The 16,027-nt window shown below is 37.5% G+C and overlaps 1 protein-coding gene across 3 annotated transcripts in view; it reads right to left on the reverse strand.

Annotated features, from left to right (window-relative positions):
• Positions 1 to 167: 167 nt before the first annotated feature.
• The window catches only part of ttc3 (tetratricopeptide repeat domain 3), a 33,434-nt gene continuing 17,574 nt past the window's right edge, over positions 168 to 16,027 (reverse strand). For 2 of the 3 annotated variants that reach the window (XM_027151452.2, XM_027151443.2), the window contains exons 18-46: positions 15,505 to 15,657; positions 13,733 to 13,813; positions 13,487 to 13,596; positions 12,753 to 12,879; positions 12,539 to 12,649; positions 11,897 to 11,998; positions 11,714 to 11,806; positions 11,557 to 11,618; positions 11,230 to 11,369; positions 10,776 to 11,093; positions 9,788 to 10,027; positions 9,652 to 9,698; positions 9,476 to 9,532; positions 9,283 to 9,350; positions 9,033 to 9,188; positions 7,968 to 8,583; positions 7,798 to 7,875; positions 7,448 to 7,594; positions 7,223 to 7,362; positions 6,937 to 7,005; positions 6,716 to 6,812; positions 6,524 to 6,627; positions 6,191 to 6,275; positions 5,910 to 6,011; positions 3,185 to 3,444; positions 2,135 to 2,261; positions 1,563 to 1,724; positions 1,359 to 1,451; positions 168 to 965 (exon numbers count right to left, since the gene is read on the reverse strand). In XM_027151452.2, the coding sequence (XP_027007253.2) occupies positions 834 to 965; positions 1,359 to 1,451; positions 1,563 to 1,724; positions 2,135 to 2,261; positions 3,185 to 3,444; positions 5,910 to 6,011; positions 6,191 to 6,275; positions 6,524 to 6,627; positions 6,716 to 6,812; positions 6,937 to 7,005; positions 7,223 to 7,362; positions 7,448 to 7,594; positions 7,798 to 7,875; positions 7,968 to 8,583; positions 9,033 to 9,188; positions 9,283 to 9,350; positions 9,476 to 9,532; positions 9,652 to 9,698; positions 9,788 to 10,027; positions 10,776 to 11,093; positions 11,230 to 11,369; positions 11,557 to 11,618; positions 11,714 to 11,806; positions 11,897 to 11,998; positions 12,539 to 12,649; positions 12,753 to 12,879; positions 13,487 to 13,596; positions 13,733 to 13,813; positions 15,505 to 15,657 (4,077 nt within the window). In that variant the 3' untranslated portion in view covers positions 168 to 833. The remainder of the gene's footprint in view (positions 966 to 1,358; positions 1,452 to 1,562; positions 1,725 to 2,134; positions 2,262 to 3,184; positions 3,445 to 5,909; positions 6,012 to 6,190; positions 6,276 to 6,523; positions 6,628 to 6,715; positions 6,813 to 6,936; positions 7,006 to 7,222; positions 7,363 to 7,447; positions 7,595 to 7,797; positions 7,876 to 7,967; positions 8,584 to 9,032; positions 9,189 to 9,282; positions 9,351 to 9,475; positions 9,533 to 9,651; positions 9,699 to 9,787; positions 10,028 to 10,775; positions 11,094 to 11,229; positions 11,370 to 11,556; positions 11,619 to 11,713; positions 11,807 to 11,896; positions 11,999 to 12,538; positions 12,650 to 12,752; positions 12,880 to 13,486; positions 13,597 to 13,732; positions 13,814 to 15,504; positions 15,658 to 16,027) is intronic. The other variant, XM_027151462.2, reaches the window with a different exon arrangement.

Here is a 16,027-nt window from a genome sequence, read left to right on the forward strand (position 1 = left end):
TGTATTTTGGGACACTGCCGTATTATCTTATACTGATTTTAAACAGGCACAAAGGCATCACAATAGAAGTGAGAAACATCTTAAAAGAACATATTTTCAAAACAATTACAGCCCACTATCTAAAGCTATCAATACTAACCACACTGAACCGAACAACATGAGACCAGTTTGGACATTTCAACATGTTTAATATAACATTTCCTAGTTTACAAAGCCATAACAGAAAAATCACTTAGTAGCCTGTGTTCTAAAGCAGAAAGCATTAATGCACACAAATCCTACATTTTTGTCAGAATCTAAAATGTCTAAAAGGCAACAGAACATTCAACCAAAAATAGAAAAGAAACTTTTCCTTTTTTATTTTCTTGTTAAAGTTCTAAAGTTAAAGAAACACATTTGTCAACTGATCAATAGTGCAAACAATCAAAGGAAAAAAAAAGAGAAAATTTAAAAGTCATTAATACAATACTATTTGGTCCTTAATAATTGAGGATTAAGAGTTTCACAGATTTTAAGACCAGCCAAATCATAACTGGCACGAATCAAAACTGAACTGTTCTGAACTCCCTAAAAAAAAAAATTTAAAACACCATACCTCTCTGCCTTCCAGAAATGAGGCAAGTAAATGGTTAAATATTTGCCCCAGTCGCTCTGTTACGTACAAACAGTTTTTTATTCTGGTTACATTATATAAAGCACATTTTGTATGCTATATAAAATGTTTTTTAATATTAAATTCTATATGTTATGTAAGTGTTATGCATTTTAGAATAATACGTTATATAATAATTGTAAAGATTAACATACAGATGGATCACAATAATAGTGAAGGTTTAAGTGAAGGTTGCTGCATGCAAGGGACCCCGTCGATGTCGTCCTGGTAACATGGGGAAATCCTCAGGTAAAAGCGCGTGCTCTCGGCAGGTAGGACAAGTACTCTGCTCCTTCAGCCAGGACTTTATGCACTAATACACAAGAAAGAAACAATTCACTGATCAGAACACGGGTTTATTTTTCGTGGTGTACATGACCTACAAAATACAAACTACAAATGCAATCGAGTTAAAATCTTCATCAAAAAACAAAAAAAGATCCACAATGAACAAAATTTAGAATAAATTTCTAAGCAGTAAAATGTTTTTTTTTTCGCATGTTTTGTTGCAAAAGATGAATAATTTTCAGAATAAAGGTTCTGATAATCTTGTTATTCACATTTCCCACAATTCCATTCAAATATTTTTTTTCTATTTATAAGATTTGGAAAACTAAGGTTCTACTCGATCAAATAATACCAATACAAATAACTGAAAGCAGACTAGAATTAAATGAGAAGTTCTTGGTTTAGTCACAAGTCTCACCTCCCTGTGGAAGCTGTGGCGACACTCCAGCACACACAGGTCCTCAGGCATCATATCCTCATGACAAATAATACAAGGGTCCTCCATGTTCAGCTGAGATACACAGAGAGAGAGAAAACGATTTCAGGGCAGTGTAAGAATATATGAAAATGGTTGTAGCTAAAAGGGGTGAGAAGGGGTCAGGTGGTTTAAACTGCTACAAACCCTTTCAGCTCTGGAAGACTTGCGATGTTGAGAGGACACGCTCTTCCACACATGTACAGGTGAAGCAGGTGCAGTAACTTTGGAGGACTCGAATGGAGGAGGCGTTGGACTGGATACTGGTGTGCGTCTCACTCCAGCCACTTCCCTACTCATCAAGTTCATCTGTTCCGTTACAAGAGACACCAATGTTAATAAGCTTTGCCATTTTTACACTTGTCCTTCAAGTCCTATAAAAAGTAACGAGTGTATGATATAAAGCTATTACTAAAAGTTGCCCTGCATGAAACGCCTGTTTTACTGGTCTTTTGTAAAATACCCTTTGCTGAATGCTGAAAAAAATCCAAACGCATTTTATTTTCCAAAATAAATTTGAAGCCGATCCTACACACTTTTGTAAATAATATTCCATAAATAAATTGTTCTTAAAACTCCAGGCTTCTGGGAGTGTGTGCATTTTCATGTTTCACTGTCTTCAAACAAATAAACTTCATTAACCAGTCGATGTTCTTTCCTCCAAAAGGATGGCTGTGCTGTTTGGCTATTTTTATAGGTCTTAAGAGCTGGTGTCTCACTTGTGAGTTTTCCTGATGGTCAAGGATGAGTTGCGCAGCTCTGTTAATCAGTTCTTCATACTTCAGCGTGCTCAGACTGCCACCATTCATAGTGCGGACCTCCTGAATAAATTTTGTTAGGACCGATCTGAAAACACACATGGTAAAACATGCAGTTATAAATTTATATGAAACCAAACTGCTTTGAATGCTGAAACGTTCAGACCGGTGAAAAGACGATAGTAGTTTTCAGGTTACAGTGTAAGACTGTATACTCAAATCAGTTTCCACATGAACAGAGACCTGATCTAAACCACAACTAAAGCTGGTTATAGCTTATGGAAAAACATAGCCTTAATACTCCATCATGAATTATAATTAAGAATGTAAATAACCCGTCACGTGCAATATTCACTGATAATGACACTCGGTTACTCAAAATGTAATAACCTGTGGGTTGTCATTCAAAAATATGCAAAAAATATTTTAATATGACAATTTTCTTTTTTTCTTCAGTGAAAGTAAAAACTGTGAAAATGTGTTTATGAATTAAATAACTAACTCTGTGGGCACCACTATAAGTCATGATTAAGTCTCATTTTACCCACCCAGAAAGAATATAACCCTTGTGCTAAACATTATGTCTAAGAAATGCTTGACCTGATATATAGGAAGCGTCATTGTAGTAAAAGTGATTAAAGATCAGTGGGACTACAGCTGTTGAATGATGTATTTTACTTTTTAAGATCAGTTTACTAGCTAAGAGATATTTCGTGTTAAGAACACCCATGAATGTGAGATTAAAACTAACAGTATAAAGCGTGTTTCTACAGTGTAGTGCTGAATACTATGGAATTAGTAATCCCAAAATACAGGAAAATGTTTCTGTTGAGAATTTTTGTTTCAAACTTACAGTAGGTCGACTATTCAACTAAACAACTAAAATCTAGTGACACATTGTGATATTATTGCCTTTGTTGATGCCACGCTGCCTGGATAAAGATGTGGTGGATTACGGTTAAGTGGAAAAATTCATGAAACATAATGATTATACAGATGTGCAAGTGTCACCTGCTGTAGTGAGGGAACATGGAGCTGAGACGATCTACGATCCTCTCAAATACAGCGAGAGGCTGTGGAGGCTGAACCGGAGCTGAGGTTGCAGGTGGCGTCGGAGCAGAAACCTTCTCGCTGGCTGCTATAGGTGTGTGCATGGCATGGTGAGCGTTTACTGCCATGTGCTGAAATCCATATGAGGTGTGTGGGTGTGTGTGCTGCACAGGAAGCTGCGGCAAAGCTGGCTGCTTATTCGATAAAGGATGAAAAAAGGTCTGCAGAACAAAAAAGTAAGCATAACTAACAAGAACACTTAACTAGCTCCACACAATGGGGAGAGATAGAGAGAGAGACAAAAAAAACACTATTGATATAAACTTCATTTACTTAAAACAGTGTCAAAGAGATTAGACTTAGTGCAGGCAATTTACTAGGCCATGTGTAAATTAATGAAATCAACCAAGCATGGAGATGGTGCTAAATAAATTATTAAGCAATAGTCTATTGAATACCATTGCACTTTATTCTTCAGTTTGGACAGCCTAAACACAGTGTATTTCTGCAGCGCTTTGGTTCCATCCTGTGGCTCAGTTAAGTAGCTCGCAACCTCAATCAAAAGTCACTAAAGTTCACTTGGAATCAATGGTTCAGTTGTTTTGGCTCACACCCGAGATGCAACTGTTGTATTCTGACCTGCATAAACAATCTGCAGCTTGTGTGGAAGCACACTAGGGTTTGTCTCAAACAGACTAAATGCAACATGGGTGAAAGCACCTGTAGCCACCAACTACCTGCTCTTGCCTCACTCTGCCTCCCTGATTGACTCTGTGCTACTTCTGTCTGCCACAGCAGAAGAACTGGTTTTGGGATGAAGCCAGGATGAAGGTGACAATTGCCTCTTTTCCACCAGAAAGAAACGGGTGCTGGTTCAAATTTGGCTCCACTAGCGAGCGTTCTAAGAACTGGTTTTCATGGGCTAGAGAGCCATCACAGAGCCAAGTCTTACATCACTGTATATGTGTCATCTTTCCCAGCAACGGCAAACACAAACACTTTAACGCTTTACTGTTAATGCTCATGGCTTTGCGAACCTACATTGGCATCCAAATGTGGCGGATCCAACGTGTACGTGCAGCTCTGTGTAATCTCTATAAACGGAGGTTGTAATCGAGAATAACGGAAAGAAGATGACATTATTTTATCCTAAATACAGAAAAAAGGAAGCCTTAGCATGTAGCTACTGTACCTACTATAATGTGTGCTGATAATTGATCACATTGTGGTAAAGTAAAAGTGTATTAAACATTAGTACACTTAAGGTGTACTTTAGCCCCGCCCCAAGCCCCCTAATTCTAGACCAGCAATGTTTTGGTGCTACTTAAGAACCATTTTTCCTGGTTCAGAGCCGGTGCTTTGGGTGTCGAAAAAGAAAGAACTGATTTTAAATTAGGCTCTGACTGAACCAGCACTCAAACTGCACTAAAAACACACGTATATTGAGAATGGATTCTCAATATTCTCTATTCTCCTTAATACAGTCACTGAACCCTCTATTAGAACGTATTATAAGGGGACCACCAGCCAACACGTTGCACTTTCTTATTTTACCTGATGGTGGCAGCAGACTGATATCGCAAATAAATTCAATTTTTTTTTTCCTTGCAGAGAAACCACAGAGGACGATAAATCAGCAGATCAGTAATACAAAAACCACAGGCACCACAGAGAGAGGAAAGTGAAAGTCATCAGTCAGAAGGTCATAAGGTCATCTTTACCATATTCTTAGTAAGTGCATGTTTAGTGAACACAAAAAAAGTGCATGACTCGGACGGTGAAGGAAAGCAAGCTGCAGTGAGAACAGAACCTACAACACCGACAATTTGCACTTTAGTCAATGTTAAATTTCATTTAACGGAAAAGCAGTCTTTGAATGTTGATTCTCTTGCTGGCTTCATTAATGCAAAAGGAAGTTCAAGAACGTTTTCACTTTCAAATCTTCAAAATATACACTGTTTTTTTTTAAAATCATACCTTCCTGTAGCCAAAGTTTTTTTCTTCCTTTTCTTTTTGGAAACATTATACTGCAATCCACAAGCACTCTTCAAATTCTCTTTTACCCAGAATCAATGTCTTTTTGAATTTTATGAATTATCCAATCAGCTAAATCGCCTGTTCCTGGGCCCTGATGTTCTGTCCTTGCTCACGTGTTTGTCCTCTCTAAGCCTTGGATGTTATCTATATGATATTGCTGCATGTGCACACCAGTATAAAAAGCCTGCTGTGTCCAATTTTTGTTTGAGCTACAGCACAACCGGGTTGTCTTCGTGTTGCTCAGTGGGCATAGGTTCATTCAAAAGGGAAAGTCATCTCTCAATCACTGGAGATTCGAGGAAATACACACACCAGCCATCTTACAACAACATGGCACATCTGACTGAAATCACATTTCCCCATTCTGATGTTTGACGTGGACATTAGACAAAGCTCGTGATCTATATCTGCATGAGTTTAGATTTTATACTGCTGCCACATGATTGGCTAACTGGATAATTGCATGAATGTATAGGCATTCCTAATAAAGTGGGCGGTGAATGTATATCTATAGTGTATGCTGGGTATTTGTCTAATGGGACGATCATTGGACACGATACAAAACAGAGAATTCTACCTAAACACTAAGATAGGATGGTGTGTTGACATAACACAATAAACTAACAGGTATTAATATTGACATTCTTACCGGAACAGCAGGTGGAGCAGGGGTGCATGGTATGCCAACTGCAGGGAGAGAGGACAGGCTGGTGCCCTTTTTCACAAGCTCTATCTGCTCTTCATACTGCATCTACACACACACACAGTTCGCTAGAGGTTAGTCCTTATACTGACTGAAGTCTGACTGTGAGAAAAACTTGATTATTCGGGTGCACTCGAGGTAAAGAATTCATGACTTTTCTAAATCACAATCGGCAGCAAAAATCGAAGCAATTTTTTGTACTATTACAAATATAATGCAAGTCCAACCTCGGTTCTTTTGATATTCTCCTCAACGTCCTGGATGCATGATTTCCAGTCCTCAATGATTGAACTGATGCCTGCAGTTAGATGCCTGTGTGGGGAAAAAGATAAATTAACAATTTAATTCAAGTGACTGTATTAATATGAAGGACAAAATGTCTATTTGAAAAATCTTTCAACTTTTAGGGTCATAAGAGTATAAGAGGCTTTGACAGAAAAAAATATTAAAAACAAAAACGTGAACACTGAAGTGAACACTCTACACCTTTACGGAACACCTCTGTCTTTTTAAAATAGGACCAGAGGACTATCATGTGTATTTTCGGTCAGCGCTCTTACATGGGGGATCTTTCAGTCAGGTGTTTTAGAATTGCCTTCCCATCTGTCAAGAACTTCCTCAAGCCACGCAGCCCATGCTCTCGCTTATTTTTCAGGAAGTACACCTAAACACATCAAACAAGATTGTTATATACACAGGTATAAAACAAATGGCTTTTAGTCCACTGAGTCACAATGCAGAACTGCTCTTACCCGTCCTGCCACTGATCGATTGGTTGATTTCACACACAGATCTCTACACTTCTTTATTGTTTCCTCCAAATTCATCTTCTCGTTTGCCCAATCGTTACTTCATGATAAAAAAAAATATAGAAATTTACGATTAAATCCCTTCCTCTGCACACGCTCATTACTCTATCCAGACAGAATCCCCAACAGAATAAGTGTACAGAAGAAGCTGCCACAGTACTTGCCTTTTTGCAAAGAAATGACCCAGTTCTTTCTGATATTCCAGGTTCTTATCTTGAATTTGCTTGGAAATACTGACAAGCACACAATCAGAGCAGTCAGTTTTAATGAAAGACAGAAAATAAATGTGAGCAGACTAGATAAAAAAAAAGCTCACCAACGTCAATACTACATTAAACTGAGTATAAATGAGGAAACCTGAACTAGTTCTGAAATTTGTCTCTTAAAGCAGTGTTTAAGAATTAAAAAAGAAATGCTTACACCTCCATATGTGGTATTTGGATGCCTCACCTCTCTTGGAAATCCACCAGCTCCTTGATTTCACCCTTCAAAACCTTCACCATCTCTTGGTGGGCTTTCTTCTCTTGCTGAGTTTTCCGTACCTCATCCTCAAGACTTTGTTGGAAGTAAGTCAATTCTTTGTTGGAGATCTAGATAGTATTGTGCAAAAATTACAACAGTTTCGGTTTCCCAACAAGTGAAATGAAGTAAAAAGAAATGCAGTGGCATCTCTACCTCTATATGTTGATTAATGTCGCTCACTTCAGTGTTGAGTGCAGAACATGACGTTTTATTGTTTTGAAAAATATTAAGCATTTCCCTCAAATGTTGGATGCGTTTTTCCAATTTTAAGTTGTTTTTTTCTGTCTCCATCATATCTCCCTAGGAGAGAGAGAGAGAGAGAGCGAGCGTTTCACTGGCATGTTGAGAATTAGATTAAAAGTATTTTATCTCTAGAAAAACTTTAATAAACACCAGTCCATATGAACAACACAGCCAGTCTCTACTACCAGCACTAGAAAATATAATTTATCTAATTACCAAAAAAAAAATCAACAAAAATTAACACAGTTGGTGAGGCTTACTCTGTTTTTCTCAAACTCTGCATATGGTTCTGTATTAATGGCCACATCATCTCTTGTATCTTTGTCACTCCAGAGCGTCTGAAAGGAAAGCAGAATAAACCACAATTCTTAACAACTGATTTAATATTTTCTGAATACTTCACAATAAAGTAACCATTTAAAGACCTTACCTGAACAAAAACAGTCTTACTTTTAGGACATAGGTCCTCTTTAAAATGTATATAATTGTTATCAGAGCTGAAATCCTCAGTGTTAAAAGCATTCAGTTGGTCAATGGGGAAGTAATCATGATACTCTTCTGCTTGTAGATCAGGTTTTACATTTCCAGGTATATCTTCAATCCCAGATGTATAACTTACATCCTCAGAACTCTGAGGTATTAAATCATATGGACTGGGGAGAACAAGACAACTAGCATGGTCATAAGATTCACTGTCATCGTTCAGAGCCAAATGTTTTGACTGGGGCAGAAATTCTTTGGCTGAAGGGTTGAGAGGGGAGGAGCCTTTTGACTCTAAATCGTCCATGCTGCAAGTAAGAGTGTGAAAATTGTCCAACAGGTAGGCATCATCATCTATAGTGTCCTGAAAGTACACGGCATGTGACGCAAGTGCAATGACATCATCACGCATTACAAATCTGAGAGACTCGTGCAGGAAAGGTTTAAGTCCTCCAGCAGCTTCAATCTTTTGCAGTGCTTCATGGGGAAAGTTCTTCAACTCACCCACAAGGAGTGGGTCGGAGACCTCAAGAGGACCATGCTCCTCCAGAATCTGTGCAAAGTAACTGAGGATAGCAGAGAACCCAGGAAAAGGAGAACGGGAAAGAAGACAAAGATTAAATCCCTAAAAAAAGTAATAAGATAAATTCAAAATACTATTTATGTTTGTATAGTTCAAGCCCCAAGTAATGCTAGCACTACGGTCAAGTCGTACGGTTCGTATCAAAAGCATGGCTAGCTAATTTTGTGAATTAATACAGACTATGGAAAACAAGTTAGTACTTGAATCTCTAGGAGGAGTGACTCACGTTATCTAATTACACACGGCGTTGGCGTAATCACCTTTATTTGTACACACTGACCTATTGAAAATGAACGTTGAGCTTTTATTGCTATTAACAGCCTATTTGTCCCAAGCACCCGGACTAACAGATTGTGTACTTAATTATAATAAATTCATTATGATTTGTCACCATAATCATTTTTGGACTATTAAAACTCCTTTATTACTCACTCGTATAAACACTCTTTAGTTGGATCTGGGTTGTTGTCCAAAAATCTCTTATAGTGGTTAGAGTATCCTGGATTGACATACTGCCCCTCAAACTCTGCAAGCTGCTCTCTCAAATAATCTGGAACACTAAAGGGATCACCACCATGAAGCAGCCTCCTAGAGACAAAGGTTACAGAAAGACTTGAACGTAAAGTCCCATCGTTCACTTCAAAGCAATTATAAATAATAACCAAGTGAACAAAAATATTACAGCGAATCTTCCTCAAAGAAGAAATTGTCCTCTTCCTCTCTTCTAATCCCCGGTAGAAGTAAGACAGACTGAAACACACAGTATAATTGTGTTTTATTATTGTATTTAATCATATGTATTATTATTTTAATTAAAACAATAAAAAGGCAGATATCCTAGTTCATTCTTGATTCAGGTATAACCAACCACTCACCTTTGGTTCTTTCTGCCTCTTTTTTCGATTTTTGCTCTTACTCTTATAAACAGAAGTCTAAAAAAGTAAAAGAAAACATGAGAAGAGCAAACAGCCCCTACAACAGCCCCTACAAACAGCAAGATCATTAAAGAATGGCCATAACTGAAAAACCCTTACACTTAAACAATACTTACTAAGTGGTCATCTTTTTCTGTTTTCTTTAATACTAAACATATTGAATCTGGGAAAAACAGAAACCGTATTGCATGAATGAATTGTATGGATGACGTCAAAGGCGTTTTCATGAATTTTCACACAATTACTACATACCCATTTCAAAATAGTCATCAAGGATACTGAACCAAGACGGGTTGTGTTCTCTGTGTTCTTCTAGAGTCCAAATAAAGAGGCGCATTTCCTGTGGTGGGGCTTGTCTCAGGTAATCTATTACAGGGAAGCCTGAGTCAAGAAATACTTCATGTAGTGGTGGAAAATCCAACATGGAAGAAAGATCCAAGTTCTCCAGATCATCGGAAAATTGACCAATAAAGTTCTCCGCAGCATTCAGACCTGTTGTAGGCAAAGAAAAAGAACCCAAAAAATAAACAAATGAAAGAAAGAAATCCTAGGGAATCATTTACACAAACTTTTATAAGCCTTATGACCAACTGATCTATGCTGAATCTATAAGTTAGGTACTTACTAGTACAGTGAAATTTAGGTAAACCAAAATAAAAAGATATGCAGTGTCACTGCCAAGCTGCCACTGTTGAGCAAGACCCTTAACCCTCTCTACTCCGGGGGTGCAGTATCATGGCTGAACCTGCGCTCTGACCACAACCTCCAAAGTTGGTATATGCACAGGAATAATTTCACTGTGCTGTAATGTATGTATGACAAAATAAAGGCTTTTATTCTATTGTCAGTAGTAGCAGTAACTTCGATTAGCAGTAGCTTCTATTCTATTGGTTTTATAGCAGCAACCTTTTAAAGGGAAGCGTTATTGGTCTTAATTTATGGGTTGGATTTATGGTCCATGCTTTCAAGTCATTAACATTAAAATGACAGAATTTCACTTAAAAAAAAAAACGTGTACATAAATCTATTGTACAAGCTGAAAACCATAAATCAAGGTTTACATTAGTGAGTCTCATAAATAGGCAAGTTTACAAACCCTCTAAGCTTTCATAGGATCTGTATGTTTTTCACAAGTAACTGAAACACCTACAAATAATTTTATTTGTTAAGCATTCATTCAACTTGATAAATGAGGCCAAATATCTGTATAGCAAGAGGACTGTAGAAAACTGCATTTTACCAGCATTGTCAAGTTGCTGAGCCCATTCATGAACTTCAGGCTTGACGTGTTGGTAGCCGCTGAGGTTATGAAGAAAGAGTCTGGCCCAAACCCTGTTCTTTCTCTCCAACAGCAGGTCCACTAGATCCCTGAGAACCTTGGGTTCTGCACGGTCCTTCAATATGCTTGCATGTCCTTTGTCCTCATCCAACTTCATCCATGGTCTCAGACACAGCAGCATACCAGAAATATTGTGAATCTCATCGTTGAAAAGATCTTTGTTTTTATCAATTTGGTGTAAAACACGATCTCCGTATACAATACAATCCTTGGAAGATGCTGAAGAGGGAAATGGAAATAAAAATAAGAATTAGTTCTGACGATTATTTTTTATTATTCCCACATTACACAAATGACAAATTTGTCGGAAATTTTAGATTTGCAATATATGTAAATAGTAACGGATATAATTTACATTGTTTAGTGGCTTCTGCTCCTTTTTCAGTTTCATCTTTTATTTTTAAATTGTTCATCTCATCGTTGGTTATGGACAAAGCCTCTCTTGTTTGTTTCCGCCACAGCTTTCTTTCCTCTTTAGCTTTCAACTTCTTAGGACTGCAAACACGTAAGAAAGCACAGTCACAATAACTACAGAGGTCTAGTTACATAAATGTCTAACAAAAACAAAAGAGCTCAAACATGAAAATGTTTTAGTGTTAAACAAAATGACTGATAAATAATAGTATTTTTATTTGTGTAATTTAGTAAAGATTAGCCAATTTACCCATATGGTACAGCTTACCTTGTACATTTCTGTTTGACTCTCATCCCAGGAATTTTGCTTTTAGAAACAGACGATTTAAACTAAACAAAGAAGATGAAATCATTCCTTAGAAACTGAGGGTGTGGTGAGATATACAGGGCTTTTACAGGGCTAAGGTTATGAGCAACAAACTCACCTCACACTTAATAAGACCAGTTGAGTCATATATTACAATTCGGCAGATTTGACCAGTACAGTCAGGAGTAAAACACAAATCCTGCAGGAAATCCTAGGAGGAAAAAAAAAAAAAAACTTTGTACTCCTGAAGACTACAGTATTGTGATCGAGAAGCTACATTCATTTCATCCCCACTCTTTACCTTGTCGTTCTTGTCTGAAAATGAAGCAGCTTTGAACTTTTTCCAGCAACTGATATGATACTCCACCTTGCAGCTCTGAGAGCATGACAACCGAATGAAGCCCTGCAACAGACAAAAAATATTAACAAGAAACTTTACTAATAGTCCCGATATTAAACAGATTCACTGACTTAAGTGCAAATAAATAAATCACACAGACTATGCGAGACATTTAAGTGAATCATCGAGGGTGAACAAGTGTGGAGTCCAGGCTAAACGTGGCAGCTAACACAATTTAATAACATGGCCAGCAAGTTCATTAAAAGAGATTTGAAGGAAAGAAAATGATATGAATTCACACAGAGTGTATGACTGTTTAGTCATAACGAGCTAGCAGGACAGTTATATAATAGCTTTGAGCTGCACTCTATTATTTTTTAACCCTCTTATTTAATGTGATCTTGCCCAATTTCCACCCACCAGCCAGCCAGCTCACACCCATCATAAAACAGCTACCACCCAGCTAGTGTGAGGGCTTGAGCTCAGGATGAGAACTTGGGATAATCACAACCATCTGTGTTCAGTTCCACCCAGTGGGCTTTTAATTTTGTGCTGGAGTAAAGTATGTACCTCAAAACGTACCCACAGTGCATTTACGCCTACCTTAAAGTCTGGGTCAGTGAAATATATAAGGGCTTGTCCCAAGCAATGTCGGCAAACTGCATCCGGCTTAGGAGGAAACTTGCAGGTCTTTATGAAACTCTCAAGCTGCTCCTTTGGAGAACACCAGGAAAGAATCATTAATCAGTAAGAACATTGACTTATAGTACCACAGTCAGTCAACAACAGCTCAAAACAACACTGTGCCTGAACTTACTTTTAAATATTCAGGACAGGTCTCTTCAACAATTACTTTAGTGGTTGGCCAGGTCAGTTTTCCTGGCATGATCTGCCTCTCAACCATCAACAGAGCATTAGAAAATTCACCTTTGGCTTTGCTAAATCTGAAAAGAGATGAGTACAAAGTGAATAAAAAGTAGAATTTAAGCAGGAGACAAAATTTTCATTCTTATTCCACTGTAGGAAATATAAATATAAGAAAATAAGACAATGAGGGTGAAGATCTTAAGGAAGAAAAAGAAGTTTATTCCAACGTAGCAGTGTCAAAATACATGAAGTACTTTGGGTTCATCGGAGTCAGTATGAACACAAGACAAATCCTGCTCAAGCATTTTATACTGTTTTCCCTTTTTGTAGTTTAAATGAGCTTCCGCTTTTCATGTGTATTGAGCGTTTGGCTGGTTTACACAGCTGAATGTCTAAAGCCGAACGTCTAAATGTTAATCATGGTCACATACATGTGACTTAGCATTGTTACAATTGTTATCACCCAAATGGTCACTTTAAATGGTAACCCCTTGTTGGTGGCAATCCCATACTAACGATTTAATCAAGTTTACTCATTTAGAGTTCTATACGCATTACCTTATGATACGCAAGTCTTTTTTGGAAGGAGCTTTTTTCGATGTGTATTTTGGAGTGTAATCTGGGTGCATCTATGAGTAACTTACACCACGTTAGAAATTTTGAAATAAAGCACTGGGTACTCACTTATTCTCCTTCAGCAACACCTTTCCTAAACCACAATGAACCAAAGACTGGAATGTTCTGTTTGCTGTAGAGCTTAGTTTTTCAAACTGACGCTGAGCTTCTGCCAATTCCTTTTTAAAAAAAAAAAAAAACAAATGTTACAAAAAGTTTTTTTTCCATTACACTTTTTTTTTGTAAATACATATTACAAATTACAGCAAAGATTGGAGCTTTGTATAATCTGGGTCAAACCAGATGTTTTGTTACCTCGGGTTGGCCAATTTCTATCAGAGCTGTAGCATAACCATAAATCAACAAAGTTCTATCCATTTCAGATATGCCGAGATCCTGTGTGGAAACAAAAAATAAATCGCTTTAAGAATATAACAGTCCTGTTAAAATTAAACTTAGCTTCATCGGCCAAATAATGTTTTTCAGTGCCAGTAAAAACAAAACCACATTCTACTCTGGAAAAAATAACCAGCCTATTTTGGGGATTCCTGTGCTCAAACATACTCAATAGGTCAGAAATCAGGAAGTTCACTCGCGTCTGTTTGAATCAGGTCTGAATCAGCAGACAAACTGAGCTGTACAGACTTATTCTACAAGCTTTTAAGGTCATATTTATCATAAAAATGAATTACAGCTGTAAAAGCTCAGTGTTCATTAGACCACTTAGATTTTCACTTCAACACACTTGACCAGACTGTCACAAAGCTCGAGTTTTATAATATCTATCTAATGCCCACGTATAAACAGTTATAGGCTGGAATATGGCTAATTTTAGAACACGGGTATTGTATTCTATGATGTTTCTAACCAAATACAATGATTCTGCCCACAGCAGAAAAATGAGTCATGTGACAATGTAGTTTCTGCAAGCATCCGGTGTAAAATAACAGCATGTTAAACAAGGTGTGTTGGAAGAAGTGCCACTGCAATGCTAATGAAGAATATCACAAAACTATGCAACAGTGGCTCAATATCCGTTTCCTGAAAGAGAAAATCAGTACTTTAATTTTATCCTGTTTAAAATGGAACATGCAGTGAATCACATCTCATCGTGCACATGACCAGACAAACTGTGAGGAACTTTTGTAGCCTTTGCTACTTTCTCAATGTAGGATTGTTTCACAAATGTCCACCTGAGACCTGAATCACAGACATCAACAGAGTACAAACCTTTTTTTGAAATTTGTTTTTAAATTCAGATTTTTAAAGATCGATCTTCCATTCAATCACTATTTATTAAGTTTTACTACACACACTAGAGGCAGTGGTTTAGTAGGCAGTAACATGACTTTAGATTTATAACTCACTTTCCTAAAATAAGTCGAAGCATAAGCATTGTAAAGTACTGCGGTTCCATTAAAGTGCACCCTAATTACACACATATATTGTAAGACAGTTCACTTAATGACTGTGTTATATCTGTGTCCTGTCATGCCATGATGACAAAGCAGCTGACACAACATTTATCTGATAGCCTTGGGAGAGTAAGGTGCAGTAAGGTGTGTGAAACTTAAGGAGGACAAAACACCAATTAAAATCTGGTCAGAGTAGCAGAAAGGAATAAAACATGACAAGACATGTTTCATTTACAGGGTTTCATCAATATTAACGCGTGAATGAGAATACAAATACATTTAAAATCACTGAGCCTTGAGATGTGAATTGGTGCCAGAGTAAATATGCAGTCAGAAAAGTAGATATTTATATTTTTATATTTGTATTACAAACAGTACAAATGCTTGTATGGTTATCTGACTGAACTAAGGACGAAAAACTCCAACTTCTTTCCTCTTTCCTAGTTTATACCTACATGACCAGCCTCTGGGACACAACATGTATGGGCTGTAGTTAAGGATACAGAGCAGCAGAGACTCCTTGGTAAAATATTCTGATATAATTGTCCAATGAACAAATTCAATTACAAAAATCTACAACATCAATTAGCATATCATGTCTGTCCACTGGTCTAACGTAATTGACATTTGAGATAATACTAAAAGTGCAGGTCAGTGTGTGTCCTATCTCACCTTGATCCCAATGGAGTCCAGAATCCTGAGTGCCTCAGAGAAACACTGCTCTGCGTTGCGGCAGCGCTGGTCACTGAGAGCCACATGCGCATCGCGTACTGCAGCGCAAAACTGCTCTTTACTGTACACTTCACTGCTGCTGCTGCTCTGGGGCTTTAGGAATAAACACACAAATATTCACATTCGATATTCCTACAGGAGCATAACATTTAACTATATCCATTTGACTCATCTGGAAAGTTTAATGCGTCATAACTTGGGTTTCCTTCCACATATTTGCCTGAAATTTACCAGGATTGTTCCAAATTATGAACTTTGCAAGTAAAATTAATTTTGTCTATTTTCGTTGAAATATGTGTTCGTAAAATAAATACTTTCCTCAAGTCCTCCCGAGACAATTTGACTCGGCCACATTTAGTGGGGCAACTTTTGCCCTTTTCAGAGCAATGAACATACATACAGACACAAAAATGCACACACAAAATGTCCACTAACACACGCACCCAAAACACACTCACACACC

This window comes from Tachysurus fulvidraco, chromosome 20, assembly GCF_022655615.1.
Source record: "Tachysurus fulvidraco isolate hzauxx_2018 chromosome 20, HZAU_PFXX_2.0, whole genome shotgun sequence".
NCBI lineage: Eukaryota > Metazoa > Chordata > Actinopteri > Siluriformes > Bagridae > Tachysurus > Tachysurus fulvidraco.